The 16,716-nt window shown below is 31.8% G+C and overlaps 1 protein-coding gene across 1 annotated transcript; it reads right to left on the minus strand.

Annotated features, from left to right (window-relative positions):
- Positions 1–13,674: 13,674 nt before the first annotated feature.
- LOC105137948 (uncharacterized) lies at positions 13,675–14,415 on the minus strand. Its single transcript, XM_011043903.1, has one exon. The coding sequence runs from the start codon at positions 14,368–14,370 to the stop codon at positions 13,783–13,785; it is 588 nt and encodes a 195-aa protein (XP_011042205.1). The 5' UTR covers positions 14,371–14,415; the 3' UTR covers positions 13,675–13,782.
- Between the last annotated feature and the right edge of the window lie 2,301 nt (positions 14,416–16,716).

Consider the following 16,716-nt stretch of genomic DNA (forward strand, 5'->3'; position numbering starts at 1 on the left):
ATGATTTTGTTGTAAATCTCAAATGGGATTAATAGTAATTAGGTGGGTGGGTGTGTGTGTGTGTATTCTTTCAGATAGTGCATGAAAAAATGGTACATGTAACGCCCAAACAATACCGAAAGCCACCTTTCGACGCAATGTTCAATGCGCCTTACCACTCTCATTACGATGGTAAGGCGCGTGTGTCGAGATGGCAGGCAAGAGGGGCTCCAATTAGGGGTTTTCCCTCCCTCCCTCATTCTCTTCTCTCTTTTTAGAAAACTATGCTAGCCATTGCAATAATAATAATAATAATAATAAGTTTGTTTGTTTGTTTATTAAGTCAAATTAGATCTTTTTTTATTGCAATTTATTTGGTCTTGAATCATTTATTGAGTTATTTTTGTTTCAATTCCATCCCTTCACACTTTATTTTTATATCAAATTTGATCATCATTTTTTTAATTACAATATATTTAGTCTTAAATCATTTATCAATGTTTTGTCTTTCAAATTCATTCCTTTATACTTAATTTTTATATTAAATTTGGTACTTGTTCTTTTAATTGTGATGTATTTGGTCTTGATCCTTCATTGATTGTTTTTATTTAATTTCATTCCTTGAAATTTTATTTTAATACCAAATATGGTCCTTGTTTTTTTTTTATTATTATTTGTAGTTGTTATCCTTTTCGTGATTAAAATTATTTTTTAATTTCATTCCTTATGATTTGGTTTCGTTTTATTTTTGTTTCAAATTTGATTATCTTTCTTTTTAAATCTATATTTTTTAAATCACTTTTTTTTAATTATTTTTTCAAGTTTATCCCTAATTATTTTGACTGGTTAAGAATTTTACATTGTTATTTTTTTAGGTGTGACTTTTATGTTGTGACTTAGCCTCATGATTCATATCACAAGTTCTCAAAGTTAGGCCAAGTTAGCTTCAATCATTTTTTAAAAATCTCATTTATCATCATTGAAAATTGATATTCTTTGTTTCTTTTATTTGTTTTGGATTCATTTATTAATTTGATTTTTTTATTTTGCCTTTCAATTCAAATTTTGTGTTTGTCCTCGCAATTTCTTTTTCAAATGAGGTCCTTATTTTCTTTATTGTTATTTCTTTACTCTCTTTTTTTTGTTTAATCATTTGAAATTTCATTTATTATATTTGGTCTCCTAGGTTTTTTCCATTGTTTATAGGCCCCATTTATAAGTCAATTTGGAACAATTATCGGGTCACAGATCAAGTGAATTAACTCGAGTTAACCTAAGTAAACCAAATCCTTTTGTTTTATTAAAAAAATCAAAATGATACCATTTTAAAAATAAAAAGAAATGAACATAGTCAGCAAGTTTTAACCTTGTTTTGACTGCATTTTCCCTTGGTTAACTAAAACATAGATCAACTCTAGTTTTTTATTGTCTGACACTTTATCAATTCTCTTCTAATTTCTATTGAAACTCAGCCCGAGCTAAGCTAAGGGTTACCTAAGTCACGGGTCAACCTGTTAAGTTGAGCTGTATTTTTAAAATAGTTGTTTTTCAAATGCGATGTTTCTAGTTTAGTCAGTACCTAGGATTATGAGTATGAAAGTTTTACACAGTATAATGTTGTTTTCTTTTCTGATTACATCCTTTGATGTTATTTATTTTTAAAAAGAAGCTTTGTTATTTTCTTAGGCTTTTTTTTTTCAATCAGGTTATCGTTATCTCATCATTTAGGTGAAAGGTTTATTTGGATGACCTAGATTTTTTTTAAGTTGTTTTTTTATTTTGTCCTTTAAAATTTGATTCTTTTTAAAATTAAATCTTTTTTTTCTGTTTTGCCTTCTATTAGATAATCATGTGAGCATAATCCTACTCATAGGTTTTGACAACCCATTTGGTTTTGCTGATGCTTTGATTTTTAGTATTTTTATAACTTATTTTTTCTTGATTTCATCCTTCTGCATTTTAATTCCTGTGGATTGACGATCATTATTTTTTTTAGTTCTCTTTCTATGATTTCAAATCATGGATTTTTTTCATTTTTTAAAATACAATAACAACACTTGAACATCATTTTTTTATGTCACAAAAAAATTGATCTTAGCCACAACAAAATACAAGCAATCTATCTAGTTTCTTACCAAAAGTGAACCCTACCTTGGTAATAAGTAAAGTAATATGAATCTCCACTAACCATCACCATCAATTTTAAAATTAAATATATTATCGTGTTTTTTGATTTTTTTTAGTTGTATATATTTATAGATTAAAATTTAATTAACAATGGTATAATAAAATGCTCTGGATCTTTTTTTTTTAAAAAAAAAGATAGCAAACCTAAAATCATAAAATATTCATATGACAACACATCATTATCATTAAAAGAAACCATTAAAAATAACATCTAATTAAACATCCCCAAAGAGAAAAAAGAATATATATATTGCACCGTTAAAAATTACTAAACCAATAATTACTCTAACAATTCACCGTTAATCTTAATTAATTCGTGCATGTATTGAAGAAAAATATATGGATATGATCTCTTCATTTAGTTTTTGAACATTTTATCGTTAATTATTGATATGGGTCTAATATGTGTTACACACGTGTCCTCATATGGAATATTATAAAAATTAATGGTAACCTGAGAAATTAGTATTGGTTTTGGTTAATACTCTTACCATTTTAGCTTGGATTATAGTTTTGCCCACTTAGATACACTTGGATGCACGAAAGCTAAGGATGTGTGTGCAAGTGAGATGATGTGAATTTGAGTTTTTTTAGAGATATAACTCATTTAAACACTCTACATCTTATAAACTGAAATCATAAAAAGTTATAAAATGCAAGCTTTTTATTTTTATTTTATTTTATTTGTGTACATTTCACCATAAAAGTCTAAATTCAACTTACTGATAATTGCAAGAATATAATGTCAGCAGAAATCCTAGAAAAATTACAACTTAAATTAGAAAAACACTCCACATCTTATAAGCTGAAATAATTCAATGAAGACAACAAAGTAATTATGGACAAACGTTTTTTTATTTTATTTTTTATAGACAAGAAAAATTTTGATAATTTTTTTGAGTGATGTGATGGTAATGAATGCATATTTCATACTGTTGAGCATCTCATGACAATATAAAATTAATGTCATGCATGATGGAAGACATAATATATATACATGCAATAATATAAATAGAAAATTTATAGTATTGAAGATTAAAAAGGAGGAGGATACTCTTAAAGAAATGGATAAAAAAATTGTTTTTATTTAAATTCATGAATGAAAAGAAAAAAAAAGAGAGAAAAAATAGAGAAAAAAAAATGAGGTTGAGAGTCTGAATAAAAAGAGTATTGATTTGATGTTGAACAAATCATTAACGATCAATAGTGGTTCTTTCAAGATCAAAGGTGTTTCGAGAATTAATTTTTAGCCTACTTCATCTCTAGTCGATTGCATGTTAGATACCCAAAATTAATCAATGACAATGAAATCAAAATTATCAAAACTCATGAACAAGTTTTTTCCAATCCGAGAAGAATATTGTATAAAGTTTGTAAAGATTGTGGGTTTTAAAAAGTTATATAATGATCTACCTCAAACAAATTATGTGAATAATCTAACAGATATTTTCATAAATTAGTCAAATAGTACTAAGCCCAAGAGAAGACATGGTTGCACTAGACCACGATGGTGGTTAAAAAAGGTCATATCAAAATTTTTGATTGATGGGTTGGGTTTAAATTTTTTTCATAAGATTCTTGAGATCTAGTTTTATAGAGGAATCATTGCATTGCTAATTTGATGTTCGAGTCTCTTGAAATAAGGCTTAAAAGATCCTATTTGAGCCAATTTTGTCATTTTTTCTTGATTTTCTCATATTTCTTGTGTTATTTTAGAATTTATGGTATTTGTTTTTTATGTTTTAGGATTCTTAATTTTGTTTTCTAGTTTAGGTCGACATTTCTGACCTATAAAAAGTATTATAAACCTATTTAGGAGACAAATGTGATCTGATTAATATTTCATAAATAAAATAAAGATTTAGAGTTCTATGTTTTTAACTCTAATTTGATGTATTTTATGTCTTTCTATTCTTGCATATATCTTATTGTATTTCTATTACTTGCATGATATCATATACTAGATAACATTACTAGAAAAAAAGGGAACATATATATTTTTAGAGTTTGTTTTTCTTAAATAATTATTTTAATCTATAAATTTAAATTATTAATAAATTTTAACATATAATTCTATACCACCGTCTAACATAATCCAAGTAAATCTTTACTTGAAACTTGCACATGTATAGAATTATTATATTCTTAATTTAATTAATTTAATTAGAAAAAATAAAAAATAAAAAAATTATTGTTAAAATTTTATCTCAATGCTAAAATTTAAAATATTTAATTAAATTTGATATTACTTTTTAATGTGTTTGAAATTTAATTAAAATGGTACCTCTTTAAACTAGCATTGAAATCCTTTAAAAAAGTAAAATCTAACGATCAACTTTCTGTCACACTATGTGAACCACTGGAGCCAACAATCAATGTATAAGATCACCTTCGCTAATTGTAGGCTGAAACTCCATATTATTCATAACAAATTTCTCTTAAATATCCTGATAGTGTTAGTGTAATTAATATTCTTATAATTTCGAGAATTAGAATCAATGTTTCCCCATAAATAGGGTGCGTATATCCTTTCAAGGTAGGGTCTCAGCAACAAGACCAGCTAAACCTTAGCCCTAAATTGAATTTTTTTAAATGCTTTAAAGGGTTCTGATGTTGATAACAATTAGGGTAGCAAGACCCTTAGTATTTCTCCAGTCCGTAATCTGCATTTTGCTCCCCCCGCTATGACTAATGGTCGTGTGACAGTAGCTCCTCCACTTGATGTGTTTGAGGATGGCTGCGAACTTTGGAAATCCAACCTAGTTGGTTATTTTGTGGGTCAGAAATTACCATATCCTGTTGTTAATTCCATTGCCAAAACAATCTGGGGCTCCTACGGTCTATCAGAAGTTTTATCTTCAGATAATGGTTTCTTCCTATTCACTTTTAATTCTGTTGATCATGCCACTAATGTGTTGGAAAGAGCCCCATGACACATGGCAAATAGACCTTTGGTGCTTAAACATTGGCAACCGAACATGCAATTTTTGAAAGGTGATTTGGTCAAAGTTCCGGTATGGGTTAGGCTGTATAATGTTCCTCTTGAGTATTGGACTATTAAGGGGTTGAGTTGTGTAGCGAGTGCTATTGGGGTTCCTCTTCATGCTGATCAGACTACATTGTTGCGTCAAAGGCTTAGCTACGCAAGAGTTTGTGTTGATTGTAATATGAATGAGAAGGTTGCATCAAATGTGCGCAATGTTGATTGTTATGAAGATGAAAATCCTACCTCTCCTCTTGTTTTGAAGAGTTCACGAGGAGACATGAAGCAGGAGCAGGGGGGTACAAGTACTGCTTCAGATCAAAGTTTAGCCATCTCCAATACATCTGATTGTGCGACGGTGAACCAGGTTCTTTTCGTTAATAGTCATGAGCTGAATGTAGATATTGACGCAATGGGAGGTGATACAGATGGGGAACGAACTGATAAGGAGTTGACGTCACCAATCCTGACAAGCCCACAAACTCTGAATTCCACCGAAAGGGAAACTGTTAATCAGTTGGCTATTAAGGCTAGAGACTCTCTAGAGAAAAAGAAAAAGGGTTCGAAAAACTCTTCAAAGAAGAATAAGAAATCTGTCTCCTCGCCTGGGGGCACGTCGAGGTAATCTTTGTGTTGCTGTTTGTACTCCTCTCTATTTTCTTATGATTATTGGATGTTGGAATGTAAGAGGTTTGAATGATCCCATAAAGCATTCAGCATTGCGTCAGCTTTTCCATCAAGAGAGGATGACTCTTTTCGGTTTGGTTGAAACTCGGGTTAGAGACGAGAATAAATATAATGTTTCTCAACTTCTTCTGCGTAATTGGTCCTTCTTGTATAATTATGATTTCTCTTGTCGTGGTCGTATTTGGGTTTGTTGGAATGCTGATGTGGTGAAGGTTGATGTCCTCGGAATGTCAGACCAGGCTATTCATGTTTCTGTCACTATATTAGCTATCAATATCTCTTTTAATGCTTCAATTATTTACAGAGATAATAACGCTTCCTTACGTGAGGCATTATGGTCTGATATAGTAAGTCACAGTGATGGATGAGAGTCCAGCCCATGGATTCTTATGGGTGACTTTAATGTTATCCGCTACCAATCAGACAGGTTAGGAGGGTCTACTTCGTGGGCTGGTCATATGGACAGATTGGAAATATGTATTCAAGAAGCGAAAGTGGATGATCTTTGATATTCAGGCCTGCATTATACTTGGTCGAATTAATGTCCTGAGAATCTGATTATGCGGAAACTAGATAGAGTGCTTGTCAATGAGAAATGGAATCTGAACTTCCCCTTTTCAGAAGCGAGATTTTTGCCATCGGGTTGTAATCAATGCTGTTAGCTCCTTCTTTCAGACTCGGAGAATGCTTAAAGAAATGAATGCTACATCAATTTCCCTTATTCCTAAAGTTGCCAATCCTACGAGGTTGACAGATTTTCGTCCTATATCTTGCTGCAATACCGTGTACAAATGCATCGCTAAGATTCTAGCTGGGAGAATCACAGCTGTTTTGCCATCCTTAGTAGGTCCGTATCAGACTGCTTTTATCTCTGGACGGAGAATCAGCGACAACATTCTTTTGTCTCAGGAACTAATGAAAGGCTATCATAAATCTACGGGACCTGCCCGTTGTGCTATGAAAGTAGATCTGATGAAGGCTTATGACTCGGTTCGGTGGGATTTCGTTGACGCTATGTTAAGAAAAATGGGATTCCCTAGAACAGTCATTGATTGGATTATGGTTTGTGTTACATCATGTCAATTCTCTATCAACGTCAATGGTGAGCTTGCAGGTTATTTTCAAGGGGGGAGAGGGCTTCGACAAGGGGATCCACTTTCTCCATATTTGTTTGTCCTATGTATGGAAATCCTTTCGGGGCTATTCTGCAAGATGAGTGCCAACCAAAACTTCAAGTTCCACTGGAGATGCAAGAAGGACAACATTTCTCATCTTTGTTTTGCTGACGACTTGATGATTTTTAGCAAAGGGGATGTAAACTCAATTTGTATGATCAAAACAGTGCTCACAAAATTTCAAGATCTATCAGGTTTGTATCCAAATCCAAATAAAAGTGACATCTTCTTAAGCGGTGTGTTAAATGCTGAGAGGGAAGAGATTATTCATGTTCTTGGGTTTGCAGAGGGGGAGCTCCCTATGAAATATTTGGGAGTGCCTCTTATCTCGTCCAGACTAAAGGCTGTTTATTGTAAGGGTCTCGTGGATCGAATCACCTCTAAAGTTCGACATTGGACTTGTAGAACACTCTCGTATGCAGGACGAGTACAACTGATTAATTCAGTTTTATTTTCCATCCAAGTCTATTAGGCATCTCTCTTTCTCTTACCTAGGCAAGTTATAAAAAATATGGAGCAAATTATGAGATTCTTTCTTTGGTCAGGTTCAGATATGAGAACTACTGGGGCTAAAGTGGCTTGGGATCATGTATGTCTTCCAAAAAAGAAGTGGGGGCTAGGAATAAAAAGGATAACAGAATGGAACAAGATTGCTTTGTTGAAACATATTTGGAACCTGTGTAATGACTCAGATGGTTAATTTAGTCTACTTGGATCAAATCCAATCTGTTGTGAGGTAGGAATGTCTAGACAATCAAGACACCACAAAATTGCTCTTGGGCTTGGGGAAAGATTCTAAAGCTCAGATCCTTAGCATGGCCGAAGATGAAGTACATCATAGGAGATGGCAGGACAACTTCTCTATGGTTTGACAATTAGCATCCTCACAGCCCGCTCGTGGATTCTTACGGCGACAGATTCATCTATGATTTAGGTATAGAAAAGAACGCAAAGGTGAATGTGCTGATTCATAACTCAGAATGGAAAATTCCTACCACTCAAGCTATTGGCTGGCGCCCCATTGTAGAAGCTATTCCTTCCAATTCTAATCCTATGATTGGGTAAAAGGATGAGATTGTTTGGCTGGATTCACCAAATCACAGATTCTCGATCAAAGTAGCTTGGGAACAACTAAGATTTCATTATCCGATGGTTGAATGGCATGACATTGTGTGGTTCAAGAATGTTATTCCAAGACATTCATTTTTTCTATGGGTGGTTGTCCAACAGAAACTCACAACTCAAGATAGACTTCATCGGTTTGGTATACAGGGACCCAATAGATGCTCACTCTGTCTCCGCAACTACGAAGATCACAACCACTTGTTCTTTGAATGCTCCTATACTAAAGCGATCTGGTGGGATGTTTGTGACAGATGCAACATTCCAAGAATGACAAAAGGATGGGATGAATGGATTCGATGGGCCACTGTCACTTGGCATGGCAAAAGTTTTGTCAATTTTTCTCGTAAACTCAGTTTTGCAGCTACAGTGTATCATATCTGGCAAGAAAGGAATGCAAGGACCTTTGCTGGAATATCTAGAACTCAGAATTTGGTCTTTCATCAAATTGAATGTATCATCCGTGATAAGCTTGATTTGATGAGGAACGTTCTACCAACAGATGAAAATAAAAGAATCCAACGAGCATTCCAAGGAGCTTGGAGGGTCAGTAACATAAATTTTTCATTTGATATTTAGATGGCTGTATTGGTTTCCCTAACTAATCTTGTTAGGTCTGAGTTTTCTGTTCGGTGGCTAGTGATTGATACTTAAAAGTGTATTTTTATCAAGGTTTTATATCATCATTTTGCAATTGAAGTATCAATAACTCCTTAACTAAAATATGTTTTATAATAATGTATCTAATAATATAAGATACCTATAATTTATGGTAAATGTCTATTTTTAATGCAGACTTATCACATAAATGAAAGGATTGATTGATGACTTGAAGAACTTAAATTGCAAGGATAAAGAGATGGCCAAACTTAGAAAAGAGATGTCGGTGCAATCCAAACCGGAACACTGTTCGGTAATTGGGTCATATCTAGAGCTATATATCTCAGATTTAGGTCAAATTTATATGGATGGAAAGGTAAGACATAGGCCTACAACTTTCATATGGAGCCCAAGATCTAAAAAGGCCATTATCAAGTCCAAATTGTAGCAACAACAAAGAAGCCCGAATCTGTCTTCCAGCCCGAGCACTGTTCGGTATTTTGGCCATATCTAGAGTTCTAGAAGTCCAAATGAGCTGAAGTTTTTACACAAGAAAGCTGAGACAATTGCCTACAACTTTCATGTTTACAACTGGCTCCAATTTTGACGTTATCAATGACGTTTTGGGCAGACAAGAGAAGATAAGGATTGTCACCAAGTCAAAAGTTGGTCACCCACTTATCAATTAGTCATCAAATCAATAGTTCCCATTTTTGGCCTATAAAAGGAGGCATTTGCCATGCATTTAGGCATCTTGATTTCCAGATCAAGATCATGCTCTTCCTTTCTCTCTTTGTATTTTTTATGCTTTGTTTTCATTAATATTAAGTTTATGCCTTTCATTTCCTTTCCTTTACTTAGTTAACTTTTATGTTCTTATTTTGTTTATCTATTTTGCTTTCTTTCATTATGTCTAGCTAAGTTAATTATGTCAAGGTGAAAAGGTTACACTAATGGTGTAAGAATAAGTATAATGTAAACTTAATATGGACTTTAATGTTTGATACTAACATGTTTTATATTTGTTATCTTGTTCACTCTTTAATACTTTGCTTGTTAAATGACTAATCTTGATTTATGTTGTATAACACTTGGTACAACAAATGCTTGGCACTTTCATAGCCCATAATGTATGGTATAACCGACACCTGAGCTATGAAAGGAACTTGATTTATTGTTAACATAAGTTATAATCATGAATGCTTGACGAGATTTACAAGTATTAGCATTAATTGAATAAGATGACTAATGTAATCATGTTAACAATATATAATCTGATTGGAACCTCCTTTGTGTGTGGTTTCCAATTCAATAATAAGAGTTTATACTATACTTGTTTGATATACCATTAGTGGAACCTCTAACCTTGACATTTGTTAAAAAAAAAACTTTTTTAGAATTCTTATTAGTATCTATACCATATTGTCATCCCACGTCAAGTCTATTACTAGAAGAATTTTTTTTCTAGATGCCATAAGCTCAATAATTTAAGAATCAACTCAAATCAGCCCTCTAATTAATCCATACATTTTATGATTGTAATTAACTTTTTTTATACATAACAATTCACAAAACTATAATACTTTCATTCAGTCACTAAACTGTTTCATACATAGTTTCCTCAATCTATTATAGTATTCTATATTAATATGGTGTTTATTAAACATTATAGAGGAACTACTTGCACAGAATATGTAATTTTCATGGATGCAGATGACATGTCAAATCATACAGCACCTATATTGAATAATCCCTTGCTATTCTATATAATTAAACTCTTAATTTTTCCCAAAATATACTACTATTTAAATTAAAAATCAATCTGCTTCGGTGAAGAAACCCTACATACTAAAATAACATCCTAAAATCATTTCATCATTCCATTAATAACACCAAACAGGTAGAAAGACATACACATTCCATCATCCTAAAATGTGAATTAATGGAACGAACTTGGCGTACACCAAACAGGCAAACACCACCACTGCCATTCGTTGTAACACCAAGGTATGCAAAAATTCACATTTCACAAGGGTTCTATATAATTAATAACACCACATACACAGAGCAATCAGGACCGAAAAAATCATCATACTAAAATCATTCCATCAAGCAAAACATTATAAAGGGACAAATTGTTATTCAAAATCATGGGCAATTACGACCAGTAAAATCAACATTCAACATCTATACAATGGAATATTATATTTTCATATTTTTACTTTGTACAGGCCTATAGGGGAATATTACACCATGGGTATGGGTAATCACTAAGGTATAGGGGGAACAACTTACGATGAAGAGGAAGCCATTGATGTTGGTAAAAAAAAAAAAGGAGACTGTTGTTGATGAAGGCTGAAGAGGAGAGCGTGTCGCCTCCCACTGTTGATGAAAAGGAAGCCATGAGCTGTTGATGATGAGAAACAAAGGAGATTGTTGCCATTGTTGATGAAGATTGAAAAAGAAGCCGTGAGTTGTTGAAGATGAAAAAGAAAAGAGATTGTTACTGCTGTTGATGAAAAGAAAGTCGTGAGCTGTTGATCTCATAGTGGCTGGTTAGTTGATCTCATGGTGGTTGCTGGTTGGTTAATAGAGAAGGAGATTAGGGATTTGTTCTCATTGAAAATGAAGAAAAGCATAGGGACGTAGGCGATGCACTGATGACTGGAGTGAAGACCGGACTCTAAAATGACTATACATTTACCTAGCCAATAGGCGCCAGACAACTGGAGCATGGAGGGAAACATTTACTTCAGTTTATATGTTTTGGTGAAATCATTTAACCGATCTTGAAATCGTGATTTTTTGTGATTTCACCCGATTTTAACGATTTCATCCCGATTTCAATCATTTTTTATTTTTTTTAAATGATTCAACACGTAAAGCTTGTTTTGACTCGTAAAATAGTATGATTTTACAAGTCAAAACACGATTTTAACAACATTAACAACATGTATTAATTAATAATGTTAACAAAACAAATTATCAGTACCTAACTAATTAGTTATCATTGGTTTAACTAAAATTTATTCAATCTATTTTAATAGTACCCTTAAATCATTATTAATCTTTTATAAAAATTCAAATTCCTCTAAATTTATCAAAAATTTCAACTTAATAATAAAATTGATAAAATGTGAAATATACCCATTAAATAAGACATTATTTGTCTATTTTAATAGTACCCTTAAATCATTATTAATCTTTTATAAAAATTCAAATTCCTCTAAATTTATCAAAAATTTCAACTTAATAATAAAATTGATAAAATGTGAAATATACCCATTAAATAAGACATTATTTGTTTTATTATAAAATATCTAAATTATAAAATCAAACTTAATTTTATCAAATGACAAACAAATATAATTTTTTTAAATATCAAATAAACCCTAACATGTACAAATCATACATTCAGATAATAAATTTCTTTGAAAAACGCTATAAAACAAGTAAATACACAAACAAACTATATATAAAAGATCAAAATACCAAAAACTTAATATTTTAAAATGGATTATAAAAAAAAGGTAATTTTGCATGTTTGATGTGGCGAATCTTCAAAAAAAAATTGAGTCAGAATATGGATGTTGATAGGTTAAGTATTCAGGTAGCTAGATTTGTAATGATAGAAGCTTGAATTTTGATAAAATATAAGGGTGTTGTGTGTTGTTTTCACTGGTAGCAGCAGATAAAGAAAAAGAAGAAATGGATGAGAGGAAAAGATGGGTTATGTGTTGGGTTATAACTTAAATATTAATGAGAAATTTACTTATGAGTATTAGCAACAAGTATATTTCCTCAGTAATTCAGTCTTTAATAATGATACGTTATTTTTTTATTATTGTTCCTTTATTTCTAAATGTATTTTTCATAGCACTCACCAATAAAAAAAAATCATCTATGTATATCTAGTGAAACAGTGAGTATATATTTTGTTAGTAAATGTCATTGTGATTTACTAATGAGTTTTTTTCATCAATATTTTTATTTATATTTTATAATTTTTATTTATTTATATTTTATAATTTTTTATTAGTGATAGACTTTTTTACTTAAAAAAACCATCTCCAGGTTTCATAAAATGGAAGCAAAATGTTTTTTTATATATATTATTAATAGTTTTCTCTTGTCAATCAGAAGCACTTAGAATTCTGATAGGAAAATCACAATTCTTCTTAATCTTCTTTCTTTCTATTTATTTTTACCTAGAGTGAATTTTGTAAACCAGGAGTTCAACCAGCAAAGTATTCGCTGATTTTTATGGTTTTAGAGCCTTAATATATACACCAAGAACGCCCTCGCCCAGGGTGCGAAAACACTGACATTTGTCTCTAGTTCTCGCCGGAGTAATCTTGGCCAATTAAGGAGCCTAGGTGCCTAATCCATATTTCCATGATTCCAGAGTAATCACATTTATTCTTGATCTTCTTTCTATTTAGTTATTTTACCTAGAAGGTTTACCGAATGAAATTGTTTTTAAAGATTGTTGAAATAACATGGTTTAGGAAAACTCTGGATCTGCCGTACGCATTTTTTAGCTTTTAGCTCTATGATCTGACATCACGGGCATAAACCTTCTTATGAGTAAAAATTTTCAGTATCCAGCTGTGATGTTTCACGCCAAAAAAAGAATAAAATAAGTATTGAACAAGACGTGTGTGTGTAAGACAAGAAATCATGTTCTTGAGCAATTTTATCTCTGGATGTTTATTCATTAAAGAAAAGTCTGGATCCTTGCCTAAGCTTCAAACAAAATTTCAACAGTTATATATCCCCTCTTCTTCCAATTCATAATTAACTTATACCCAAATTACAGGAAAACGGAGAAATTAATAAAATGTTAAAAAAAAAAAGGACACATGACAAATATTGTTTGTCTTCATTGAATAACAATCTAAAATACAAAAACACTAAAGTAAAAATCATAAAAACCAGATAATGTTTTTCAAATATTAAACAACCCAGTTGTTTCGCCCTTTACCTGAGAATCTGAGATGAAACGAGCATGCATGGAAGCAAACAAATTGTAGTTTCAGTTTAATGACCTCAGTAATTCTTGTGTTGAAGCTTCATTTGGTCATAAAATTTAGCAATGAACTGCTCAGCCTTCATGTCTATAGTTTCGTCCCCATATTTATCATCATAATAACTATCCTCATCCCCATCATCATCTTCATCACTCATATCAATTAGAAGATCTAGAAGATTTTGCGCCGATGCGTATTGGCTAGTTTGGCCCGACGAGGATGAAGCTATGCTTTTTGGGGCCGGCGAATAAGATGGGGTAAACACCTCTAAATATTGCTCAACAACATCCACGGAAGCCGCCGGAGGTGTAACTTTTGATTCTTCATGAACCGCCGTGGATGTCACAGGTGCCGGTGTGGCCTCGATGCGTTGTTGGTTGCTGTGAACGTGCAAAGGACGCATGAAAGACAAGTACTTCTTCCACTTCGAAGCAACATCTGTCTGGACAGATTTTGATTTGCCAGATCTTAGAGACAGCATATACACGGCCACCCTAAGGATGTGCATTGCACTGCGTCGCTTTTTCTTCTTGGTCTTTGGGACGCCATCTTGATGGTTGTTGACAGCACGGACAATATCAATGACGGCGTCTGATTTATGTTCCATTAATTAATTAGAGGAAGCGAAAAGAAACTGCCAATCTCAAGGGCTCTTCCCTGCAAAGAGCAGGGGGAGAAATGGCGACTCTTAAGAAAGAAATGCAAATATGGAACGCATGCATTTATATGTGCTCTTATGACCCTGAGGTTGTCATTTATTTATAATTAAATATAGCCACTAATTTAGGGAGGTAGCCATTTAACCAAGAATTTAGGGAGGTGAAGCGCGGAATACTCCCTAATGTTTGTTTGAATTCTACAATTATATAATATGCATGCACAAAAATTAGTGTGATGGGTTGTATACAACTCAGAGATACCCCTCATGATGCATTTAATCAGTATAGTTTGCCTGTTACAAAAACTCGATCTTGAAACTTAGCTGCGGAGAATAAATTAAATTTCCCTGATTTCTACGCCCATCTCTTTCCATAATTACCAATGACGTGCATGTTGGAGTTTGTGGTCTGCAAGTACGTACTTGCTTCTTCTTCTTCTTCTTCTTCTTCTTCTTCTTCTTTTTTGAGAGAGAGAGAGATGGGGTGTGCTACATGGATACGTGCTACATGGATAGTTACGTGCTACATGGATACAATGTAAAGTGATTGAATTAATTTTGAGTAATCTTCAGAAAAACTGACCTCGCATAGTTACGTGCTACATGGATACAATCTTTCATAATCTAACAGTTGCTTAGTGCAGTAGAATATGATTGCTGTAATTAATTCCTTAGACTCTTCACTATAGAAGAGCAAAAAGAACGATGGTACTTGTTGATCTTAACCAATTTTATTTTTAAAAAAATGAATTTAGGTTCACTCCGTTTTGAGGAAATGAGCCCAGAACCTTCCCATGCATTAAGGGAGGAATGTTGCTATTAGTGAAGCTAGTGCGCTATTTATGCTGATCTTACTCAATTTGAGCAATCATTTAACATTGTATTTGACCAAATGGAACATTTTTTTTTCGGCTAAGATTAAAATTTGCACAGATATATATTATTCTATATTTAATTTTTATTAAATAAATAAAAATATTGATATTTAAACTCGTAATTGTTTAGTCATCAATGCTCTGATACCATGTCAAATAAATAATTCAACCCAATAACTTTAGGTAAGGTTTCTATATATAATTTATATTATTCTCTAATAAATAAAAAATTACTAAGTAATCTATTTGTGATGTGTTGCGAGTTGGATTATATTTTTCTTGAATATTAAAGAAATATTCAGATATTGCTAATGTTTGTTTTAGCAAAAAAAATTAAATTGTTTGACAATTGATTCGATATAACTCAGTCGAATATGTGAATTCAAAAGCAAATCCATTAAAAACATAGTTTGACTAAAAAAGATTAAGATAACATCTTTTTTTTAATATTAAGATAACAATATATTACATTGAATTCGGTTAACCCGAGTTTTCATGTCAAATCTACGACCTGGGTTATGAAACTATGATAACTCAATATAAAACAAAACAAAATAAATTATAAAGTCTAATTCTCAATCAAATAAATATTGAATGATAAAATTAGAAAAAAAATAAAATAAAAAAGCAAACTGAATCAACTAGAACACGTGACCCAAGTCATAAGACAGAGATAACCTCATAAAAAAAATCAATTAAAAAATTAATATAAAAAAACTCAAGTCAATCCACTAAACCCGTGACTATTATAGAATGTTCCTGTATAGGAAATGTTATAAGCATATTCTTATATTATAATCTTCACCATTACTATTGTATATTGTCATATATATATATATATAAGAAGATTGGCTAACCAAGAGGTCAAGCCTCCTAATTATTCTTAGTTATGACTCGGTTATCAAACCAAAATAATCTGATTTAACTCGGGTTAACATATAAAATCCAAATCTATGATTTTGGTCATAAAACTAAGATAAGCTCTTAGAGAGAAAATTAAAACAAATTATAAAACTGAATTCTCAATCATTCTTGTTGAACCCGATACTGAATGATGAAATTTATAAAAATTTTAATTAAAAAATAACACAAAAAATAAGTCAAGTGAATCCAAGTTAACCTGTCAAGCATTATTCATTGTTCATGAGGCCGAAATAATTTAATAAAAACAAACCAAAGCAAATTATAAAAATTAATTTTCAATCAAATACAATATTATGATAAAAATTAAAAAAAAAATCAATTCAGAAAAACTAAGTCAATTAGATTAATCAACCAATCTCGTGACCTGAGTCATGAGATAAGAACAACTTAATAAAAAAAAAAAACAATGTTAAAGGACTTATAACCTGGATCATGAGTCTGAGATGATCTTTAAAAAAAAAACTCAATTTAACCATGGTTGAAACTTCAAAACTAG

The sequence above is a fragment of the Populus euphratica genome, unplaced genomic scaffold, assembly GCF_000495115.2.
Source record: "Populus euphratica unplaced genomic scaffold, PopEup_1.0 scaffold173.1, whole genome shotgun sequence".
NCBI classification, from domain to species: domain Eukaryota; kingdom Viridiplantae; phylum Streptophyta; class Magnoliopsida; order Malpighiales; family Salicaceae; genus Populus; species Populus euphratica.